Raw genomic sequence first — 11,287 nt, 5'->3', positions numbered from 1 at the left:
GAGGGTATTCATGGTGGGGGGGGGGGGGGGTAGGGATTTGCAGATTCTCCATAGATGATACGTTGCATTCTGGCATAGTTAAGCAACAACTTTCCTTAGAATTGGGTATGTGGGTGCTTGGTTGCACTCAACAAGTGCTCGCCTTCTGAAAGCAAGTAATGGTAGTAAGAGCTACTCACTCAGCTCACCGACAGATGCAGTGTACTAGTATACACTTATTTACAGCTGCACATGATATTTTATTTCTTAGTAAAATAATTTGGAATATGTATTCTGTGAAACTATTTAATCAATAGGAAAGTACAAAAGTCTTTAGTACATAACTTTCACACATTCACACAGTGAATCACAGTATTTTATTTACAGACAACAGAACACATACAGAGTACCTTCTACTACTTTGTAACGCGTCAGTATACAATGACATACAGTTTTCAGTCTTCAGTGCATAATGTGATACTATAGTGAGAAATGACCATACTGTACACGACTTTTATGCATTCACTTTTCAAGTAGAAAATTACTGGCAATGCTCATACATGACATAAAATGCATCTGGGAATAAATCTTCAAAAGACAGCTTTCAAAAGTTTAACATTTCTTGCATTACTTGGAAGAAATTACAAGTAGTTATAAATACTCGAGAACATATCAAATTTCGTGACAAAGTGAGATTCAACAACCAATGGAATTACTGACACTGCTGCTGATGAACATATTTATAAGTATTGATGTCTAAATCAATTCCAGATTTTATTTTGTAATCAAACCCTGCCATTCTCAAAAATATCTATCATGAATTTATAGTTAAACAAAACATCCAAACAAACCATAGGTATGAATAGTTTGCACACATGGTGCTCCTCAGCCTCCAAATACTTGATTTAACATCCTTAAGCCATGTACAAATTATTATTTGACCAATGTTTGAGACTAGTCCTTCAGGAATTTACACTAGCATTTATCTACTCCAAGTTGGTATCGTGTATACCACCTAGTAGCTATCAGTAATTTTTTTTTGTCAAGGGAAAACTTGATAAATATACAAAAATTGCGAAGTAAAAGCAACTGTTCATGCTTGCATCTGTAGAAGACCAATTGTACATAATTTCTAAGTTCTACTGCTCGACAATGTGTGTATGTTACAGCTCTCAACTAATTTTAACAATGTTCACTGTGAAGTGCCATGATGGATTTGTTCACTGTGGCTGCTCTTCTTCTTAAACTAGAATAAGTTGTTGCTTCTACCTCATGATTTTAACAAGATACTGTATATATACATGGTTATATTTTCAATTTTTTTCTTCAAACAAAGGATTTGCTGACATTTCTATGCAGTATACACAACACCAACTTTAATGTGATTAGTGCTAGCATAAGACTGCCACTGATAGGCTACTTGCAAACACAACTTAGATAATAAGTAATCTGTATGCTGCTTCACAGTGCTGTTTTAAAAACAGAGTTGTTCCATTTATTAAACTATTCCAGGCTATTATGATGTTATTGGATTGGATTAATTTGTGGTCAAAACCGAAAATTTCATCCTTCTCTGTGGAGGACGTGTTCAATGGGGTAAAACTCTTGTTTATGCATGCTCCCACACATAGGGAGTCACATGTTTGGAAACTAGCACAATTGACTTGTCAGTTGCTGTCATCTGCTAATGGTATCACCCCATGGAGGAAGACTAGTACCATAGGGCGACGGCAAAAGTGTACGACAGCAAATGACAATGGCCAGTTGCGTTCAAATTTTCAAAATGTGTGACATCAAGCCTCTACATAGAAGCACACAGAAACGGAATTTTATTTCAGTCAGTAGCAAGCTAGGGTGTCCATCAGACCATCAAAAAAGCTGGAATCCCCCACTGCAGACTAGGACACAGTGTTGGGTTTCAGCAGGAAATTCATCAGTCCACAGCAAAATAACTCTGGATATTTTAACAAGTGTGACATTTCTGGCCATGAAAGTTGTCATTTTAGAAAAAGTTTTTTATCAATCTGTAGCTAAAAATCATGGCCTTGTCACATTAATTTTCACTTTGAGCACTCTTCACAAAACTAATATCCAGGAGTGAATGGCAACAGTGTAACAGGAATGGCAGTCATTTATAAATTGTATTGAAAAAATTCATAATTTTCTTACAGTGTTGTGGCAGGAACATATAGTACAGTGGTCACAACCTCGTACCCCAAGTTCCACTTACATGAGAGTTACCATAAAAACAAATTATGACACTTTAGACAATAGCCTGTTATTAAAGGCAATTAATCTTTCAAGAGAAGTATCAAATGGAAATAATATTCCCTCATATCAGCTGAAAAATCTTGTTTCCACATTGCCATATTAGAGCAATATAAATAGTACCTTGCTCAGTTGTACTACAACTAATTCAACAACACTGTTCACCAAGCAGGCTTCAAAAAGCTCTCAAGTTTCTTGTAGCTGTCTGTATTTCCACTTGGGTTGGTTCTATATATGTATAAAATTAAGCTAAACCTTTATTGTGCTCATCATGTCAGATGTGTTGCTATGAGTAAGTGCTTATAAAAATGCCAAATTTCTCCATTAAATTAATTCAGGTACAGTGTTTGACTGAGGTCTATTGACATTAAATATCTACTACATAACAGTTATCAATGTATGTATTCAATTTTAGTATGTCAAACTTCACTTTATGCTCTACATATTTATTTGAAACCATATTTCATACATCACATATTAGTTCCATTGCTTTTTTGCACTAGAAACTAATCAATTCATGAAAGAGTGCACTTCTGAGAGAGATATAAAATGAATAAACTGTGCAAAACTACTATGATTATGTGAAATACAATGATCAATTCGAACTGTTACCACACTCTATCATGTCCATTATAAGAAACATGGCATATCATTGAGCAGTTTCAAAACAGTTAAATTATTTATATGTTTACAATATGGGATTTGTTAGGGTGCCTTTGGTGAGTAACTGCAGAGTGTCAGTCATTGCTAGAACAAAATATTAAAGTAAGTCATTATTTTTGTTTGTTTATTCCATTTTCTGCATCAAATGAAATCATCTACAATTTTATTTTGTGTTAGCTGTTAAAGATGTCTTCTTTACAGTGTTACAAGTTTACACATGACTAAGATTACTTTGAAAACCTTTATTCTTTGGTATGAAGTTGGTGTAAACTCATATGGAACAATGGAAAAGAAATTCTTACAGCATTAGCATTTTCAGTGGTTTACTGTGTTGCAGTATTTGATATAAGCTGAAAATGGTACACTGTTTGCTACATTAGATTGTGGAAAGAGCTTTTCTCCAACAAGTGTTCAAAATCCATTACAAGACATACATAATTACTCTATCATTGACAATTACACATCACAAGTTTTGTCTGCTTCAAATCTGAACAGTTATATTTTACATGTAAACCTTACTTTATACACAACAGGAAAGATATTTTACATTCACACATTCACACTTTACTCTTAACTGTGTATATACATGTCAAAAATCAAGCATATCTTATCACACATCACCTCATACATTGTCTCTCATAATGTACAAAAATAATTATTTTACAGAGTACTACTAATACAAAGCTCATGTCCGCTGTCCTGCTGGTTGCTAAGAATGACTCTGATAATACTTAGTACAGTACTGTAATATTTGCTTGACTCCTGAGAAAGACCACGATGAAATTTGACTTCATTCAAAGCATTCCCTTCAATTCCTGACAAATATTGTTCCTTGGACCAGCTGGAGAGCCATTTTTACTTCAGAAAGATTTCCTCACAACAGTGAGCATAGGCTAGGATTTACAATACACAGCATTGACCCAGTGTAAATAGTATTAATAGGAAAATTGCAAATCCTTTGGGTGTAGTCACTGATGATGCTGATTTGGTCTCCCTGCCTGGCACTCTTGGTGGTGCTGCAAAAAGGAAGTGCTTCATAAGCATGTATACAAATTAAAGCAGCAGCAGCAGCAGCATTATAGAATATGAAAACATTTACAATGGTGTCATAGGGAAGGAATATGTTTTATTATGGAATAACTACTATCTTGGCTTGCTTACTGTACTATTTAAGAGTGTCATACAGATCTGGAAAGGTCACAGTGATGTTAAAAAATACTAGAAGCTGAATATCATGGTAATGGAATACAGTAGTAATTATTACAGGGTGGCCATCAAATTGTGACAATACATGCTCTAAAATCAACAACAACAAATGGAAAACAAGTTTTAAAGCAATTTTGTATTTAGAATACATGTACTTCAATAAATACATGATATCCAGAGTTAAAAATAGCCATCAAATCAGTTATTTTCTACAAGATGTTTTGCTTTATCGGTATTCTATTAGCCTCCATAGTATCTTTATGCAGAACAATATATTTGCATAGGAGCTTAGATTCTGATGCAAGTAGCCGTTTTTGTTCTTGCTGTTTCCACAAAAAGTACATCACTGAACAGATTTAAGTCTCTCAGCAATCCTTTTGATTTTATGGTAGATGCAGAAGGGGAACTTTTTTTTTTTACAAGTGCTTGCCTTCCTGTGCCACCTAAAAATACCAGTAAATACCAATACAGAATTAGTGCCTTGTCACCACATAACAGTGACCTTGCAGGCAGCCCTCCCTCTTGAGCAAAGATGAAACAGCAGCCCACTGTTCCAATGAAGAGATTGATTTTTAGTGTTAGGTAGGAGTATCTTGATCCAATAAGATGCTAAGAACTATATGAAACATTCAGCCACAGCTCTATTGGCCTAGATAAGGCTAAACGTGACACTTGTGACAAAGATTTCACACTGATTTTCCTTTATTGACTCTCAGCATGCATATTTTTATTGTTTGCTGAACAATGCACAGGTTTTTAAATGGTGTTGCATTTAAGTCCATGTCTCACTGCCGTAATCAGTAAAGCTTCCAGTTTCAGATGCATTAGAATTTTCAAAATGAAGTGTCTAATTTACCAAATGCACTCTTCTATTTATTTTTCTGTTGCCCAGCTAGTCATTAATTTCAGCTGTCCTAAGTACAAACTCTGATCAACTGGTTCTATTGTGCAATTATCTTTCATTGTCTTTATCACATAGTACACTGAGGTGACAAAAGTCAAGTGATACCTCCTAGTGTCATGTCAGACCACCTTTTTCCTGGTGAAGTGCAGCAACTTTATGTGGCATGGACTCAACAAGTTGTCAGAAGCCCATGCAGAAATATTGAGCCATACTACCCCTGTAGCCATCCATAATTGTGAAAGTTTTACTGGTGCAGAATTTTGTGCACAAACTGACCTCTTGATTATGTCCCATAAATGTTTTATGGGTGGCCAAATCATTTGCCTGAATTGTCCACAATGTTTTTCAAACCAATCATGAACAGTTGTGGCCTGGTGACATGGCACATCATAATCCATAACAATTCCACCAATGTTTGGAAACGAAGTCCATGAACTACTGAGAATGGTCTGCATTTAGCTGAACATAATTATGCCCAGTAAATGATCAGTTCAGTTGGACCAGAGGACCCAGGTCACTCAATGTAAACATATCCCACACTATTGTGGAGCCAAAAACCAGCCTGCAAAGTGTCTTATTGACAACTTGGGTCCATAGCTCCATGGGGTCTGCACCACACTCCACCATCAGCTGTTACAACTGAAATTTGGACTCATCTGACCAGGCTGCAGTTTTCCTATCATCTAGGGTCCAACTGATATGGTCACAAGTCCAGGAGAGGCACTGAAGACGGTGTCATGCTGTTAGCAAATGCACTCATGCCAGTCGTCTACTGCTATAGTCCCTTAACAACCAAATTTTGCTGCACTGTCCTAGCGGAGACACTTGTATGTATCACACTGATTTCTATAGTTATTTAAGCAGTGTTGCTTGTCTGTTAGCACTAACAACACTACACAAACACCACTGCCCTTTGTCCTTGTGTGAAGGCATTCAGCCACTACATTGCCTGTGGCGAGAGGTAATGTCCGAAATTTGCCATTCTCGGCTCACTCTTGAGACACTGTATCTCTGAATATTGAACTCCCTAATTATTTCCAAAACAGAATGTCCCATGCACATAACAACAACTACCATTTCATGTTCAAATTATGTTAATTCCCATCAAGTGGCCATGATCATGTCCGTAACCTTTTCACATGCATCACCCGAGTGCAAATGACAGCTCCATCAATGTGCTGCCATTTTATATCTTGTATATGCGATACTACCACCACCCATATATCTGCATATTGCTACCCCCATGACTTGTCACCTCAGTGTATTTTACTCTTATTATAATTAATTTTCATACATGCTTTCAAACTTGCCCTACTAAGTTCTTCAGTTTACTGTAAGTTTATTAGCACTACAAGAGAACAGAACTATGTCATAAAATGAAAGTGATTCAAGTATGTTCCATTAAGCTGTACTGGGTTTTTATTCAGTTTAGAGATCTTTAGTTTCTCCAGTGCTGTTTAGAATAGTTTTACTGACATGAAATCTCCTTGCTTCAGCCTTCTTTCAATTCTTTATTTACCAATTTCCTAGAGAAGTTTGATGGAAGCTTTACAATTGACACACATTCTTCGGTATACTAATAAATGTTGTACCAATGATTTGGTTTCCAAGGGCTGTTGGTACAGAAGTAGTTGACAGACTTTAAAAGCTATTTCAAAATAAACGAATATCAAACAAAGCAGGTAACCCATTATCCTGCACTATTTCATAATTTTGGTCATTACTTTGTTAGTGGTCATTCTAAAACCAGTGTTTTACTTTGCTTATTTAACATCCAGTGTTTCTTCTATGTGGCTGGAGATCTTTTATAATGTGACTGTGGAGGAGGCTGAAAGGCTGATTCTCTCTCTCTCTCTCTCTCTCTCTCTCTCTCTCTCTCTCTCTCTCTCTCTCCCCCTCTCTCCCTCTCTCTCCCTCTCTCCCCCCCCCCCCCCCTCTTTTTTTTTTTAAACTGCTTTCATCTGATGTAAAACAATTACAATATTCTTCTAGTTCTGCATAACTGCCTTCCTCCACCGATATTCTTTAAATAATATTGCAAGTTTCTTTTTTATTACTTTTCTCCACCTTGTATCTTTCCTATTTAAATGCATTTTTGCGCATCTTTCTCCTTGCCTTAAACATCTTTACATACTACATCTGGTATTATTTTCAAATATTATTTCCATTCTTATGTATCTGTGCATCAAATTCATCTCCTGAATCACCATATACAAACTTGTATAAAATCTTCATACGTGTGACCAATTTTCTGTTTACTGTTGATGTGCTATCTTCTATCTAAACTGTTGAAAGGTGGAATCCAGAAAGATGCAAGTCACTTAACAAGGAAATAAACTGTTGGATACTGTGGAACCTTGTTATTTGTTATACCCAAAGGAATAAGATTGAAAACCTTTTTAAGTGTATTATTTAGAGTAAAAGAAATCTACTCCTACCTCCTACAACATCATCATGTATTGTTAAATGCATATTTAGTATGTTTAGCCAAAAGTGGACACTTAACTGTATAGGGCAGGTGTGTGTACATACAAAAAATTATAGACATCATTGAAAACGTTTGGCAGGTGTTGAAAATCCAATATAAATGTAAATATATGCAAAACAAATGTAAAGAGTTACTGATGAAAAGAATATACACATACATAACAAAAGAATATGTAACTTCCTGACAGATTAAAACCGTGTGCTGCACCGAGACTTGAACTCGGGACCTTTGCCTTTCGTGGGCAAGTGCTCTACCATCTGAGCAACCCAAGCACGACTCACACCCTGTCCTCACAGCTTTACTTCCGCCAGTACCTTGTCTCCTACATTCCAAACTTCACAGAAGCTCTGGTCCGCAGGAGAGCTTCTGTGAAGTTTGGAAAGTAGGAGACAGGGTACTGGCGGAAGAAAAGCTGTGAGGACAGGGCGTGAGTCGTGCTTGGGTTGCTCAGATGGTAGAGCACTTGCCCACAAAAGGCAAAGGTCCCGAGTTCAAGTCTCGGTGCAGCACACAGTTTTAATCTGTCAGGAAGTTTCATATCAGCACACTCCGCTGCAGAGTGAAAAACTCATTCCGAAAAAAATATGTAATTCATACAAGATTGTAAGCTGGTCTGTTATGGAAAACAATATGGAAAAACTTACATGTGAAACACTGTATAGTCATTCCAAAGTGACAGACTTAATTACGACTGATTTTATAACAAAACATTTTCAGTTCATTGGCTGAAGAACATCAATATATGCATAGTGTTGGCTGCTGGGTCTGTTTTTCTTTTTGTAACTGTCCCCATCACTGACAGGCTAAGAAGTGACAAAGCTAACTGAAATATTTTTGTCTTACACCTGAAGGGTATAAAATGAAAAGCACAGAGGAATATATGTCAAGTTATTAATTGGAAACAACCCAGATCTGTTAATCCTGTACTAAGGATGAGAATTTGAGTTATTCGAAGTTGAATTATTATTTAATGCTGCTGAAATAATCAATGACTTGCGGTGTTGAGATACAGGTTTTCTTGTGGAAGTCTAAACGCCAGCTGAAATTATGCGAGATCTTTTCGGATTTCACCAATAAAACCAATCATCATGACAGAACAATGAGAAAGAATCCACTACCCTGGGCCCCAGTCAATAAGACTGGGTAATAGATCTGATAATTGGAGCTTCTCAAAAAACGCTGAAGACTAAGAATGTTTCACATGGGAACACTCAACATGGATACACTACTGAAACCAGGTAAATTTAAACACCTGACAAACACAATGGATAAATTCAGTATCAAATTCTAGCAATACAGAGAACACAATTGTCTGAGGAGAATCCCCTCGACTTTGAAAACTGCAGAATATACAAGGGTAAACCAGCCATAACCATTTCAGTAAGAAATCTCCAATTCTGTGGCACAGGATTTTTAGTACACAAATCTATACTGGACTCTGTAATAGATTTCACTTACAAATCAGAAAAATTATCAACACTCATGATATGATCTGGAAACAAAGACTATACACTAATCACTGCACATGCCCCCAGAAGTAACTACAACAGTAAAAACCCATAGATGGTAGAAGATCTTTGGGAAGATCTGGAAGAAACAACCAAACAAAATTCACACAAAGCATGTGGAAGTGTTACCAGGAGGTATAATGCCTGATTAAATTGGAAAAAAAGTGGACAAACAAGATTGGAGAGAGTGAAATTTCTGCAGGCATTTTGACCTCAAAATAATGACTATGCAATTCCAGGAAATGCACAAGAAACTATGAATTTGGAAATCCCCCTACAACACCCTAGGAGCATTTCAGATAGATCATATAGTGATATCTATGAAAAATTCCAAATCATGATTTTATGATTAACAAAAAAATTTTTCAAATCCAGTAACCACCTGCTCCATCTTAAATTGAAATTTATACCCAATAGATAAATCAAGAAAACCAACAGAACTTTCAGAACAGACCCAGAGTATGTACAATTAAAGAAGACAGAAATAACAGGAAAAATTACGTAAGTCAACTGGACAGAACTGTCAGAAAAAAATGAAGGAACTTTTAAAATGGGGGGGGGGGGGGGGGGGGGGGGACCCTGAGAGAAAGGGTGGAGCACAACATGTGACAGAGGCACAGAACATTCAAAAATTGAAAGAATTCAGGATACCAAAGACCACTTCACAAATAATCTGTAGTTAGAGGTTATGAAAATGACAGATTGAAAGAGATGGAAGAATACTTCAACAAACAGAACACACACCATTTTTACAGAACGGTCAGAGAAAATATGACAAGATATCAACCTGCAAGCTTATGCTTCCGAAGACAAGACAGAACACTTGAGACAAACCCAAAAAAGAATTGAAATATTAGTGCAGTACTTTGATACACTGTTAAACTGCCATAAACTAATTCAAAGCCCCCAATTCCAAACAGCCACCACACAAGGTGATCATAGAAACAATAAGATAACAGAGCACCTGGAGAAGATGGACTGATTGCAGAAATCTGGAAATTAGCTCATGAGAACATAACACACAAAATACACAGAATCGTCAAAAACATCTGGGAAACAAAGAAGAATGGGAGTCAGCACTTTTACAATCCCTTCACAAGGAAGTAGACAAGAGACCCTAGCAACTGTAGAGGAATTTGTCTACTGCCTGCAACATTCAAAATTCAATCTACAGCCCTGTTAAATTGACCAGAGCCTCAGATGGACACTCAGACAGGGGAATACAAAGGAGAGTTCAGGAAGGGGAGGCCATGCAGTGAACACATCTGGTGTCCAAGAACAACATTAACAACAATGAAGTCCAGGAACACCACAATAACATTTGACAACATTAAGAAAGCCTATGACTCCCTAGACAGAGAAACACTTTTCAACACACAAGAAGAAGTGAAGGTGGACATAAAAACCAGAAAGCTGACATTAACAAATACAACATCCAAACTGAGGTATACAGGATAGATCTCTGAACCATTTTAAGTCAGGACAAGTGTGAGGCAGCGAGATGGCACGTCTTGTTTTGGAGAAAATAGTCAGGACATGGCATAAAGAAGTCAATGGGTTAAAGGTGCCAATGATGTAGCTTCTTAAATAACAGGAAAAAAGCCAAAGAATCTCTGGAGACAACATAAAATCTCAGCCAAAACAAGACTACAAATCTTATATGAAAAAATTCTGTACATGGACACAATACATGCAGGTAACAAAGTATGGAAAGATAACACAAGTAGCAAGTTCCAATTCATGGGAGGGATTATACAGGAAACAGGACTGAACTCAACATCCAATGAAAAAAGGATCACAAAACTACAAAAATTATAGACTTAAACAGAACCATTACAACAAAATAAGTATTTCCACCAATGCCAAATTAATACATTATAGTATAGTAGTATTACCTGAGAGCTTGTTTGCCTCAGAAACAATAATAATCAGGGGAAGGACAAAAATCGAAGAGATGGAAAATGAGAGGAAGATGTTGAGAATCTATGAGATGGACCACAAACAGGGGATCTCAATAAAGAGACCAACAAAAGAACTGTACCAAGAAACAGAGATGATTAAAAACAACATATAGAAATTGAGGGCAAAGTTCTGCACACACACACACACACACACACACACACACACACACACACACACACACACAGGATACATGAAACATAGCCCGACCAAGAAAATTTTTAACATAGTGATAACCAATACAGTGAAAACCAACTGGGTAAAGGAAACCATGGAAAACCTCAAGAAACTCAACATCTCCACAGATTACAT

At 36.7% G+C, this 11,287-nt stretch overlaps 1 protein-coding gene across 1 annotated transcript in view; it reads right to left on the bottom strand.

Moving 5' to 3' along the window:
- Nucleotides 1-296: 296 nt before the first annotated feature.
- LOC126183504 (uncharacterized) overlaps nt 297-11,287 on the bottom strand; it is a 307,076-nt gene continuing 296,085 nt past the window's right edge. Inside the window, exon 13 of the mRNA XM_049925549.1 lies at nt 297-3,926. Coding sequence (XP_049781506.1) covers nt 3,811-3,926 — 116 coding nt within the window. The 3' untranslated portion in view covers nt 297-3,810. The remainder of the gene's footprint in view (nt 3,927-11,287) is intronic.

The sequence above is a fragment of the Schistocerca cancellata genome, chromosome 4, assembly GCF_023864275.1.
Source record: "Schistocerca cancellata isolate TAMUIC-IGC-003103 chromosome 4, iqSchCanc2.1, whole genome shotgun sequence".
Taxonomy (NCBI): domain Eukaryota; kingdom Metazoa; phylum Arthropoda; class Insecta; order Orthoptera; family Acrididae; genus Schistocerca; species Schistocerca cancellata.
This window is presented reverse-complemented; position numbering and strand designations above follow the sequence as displayed.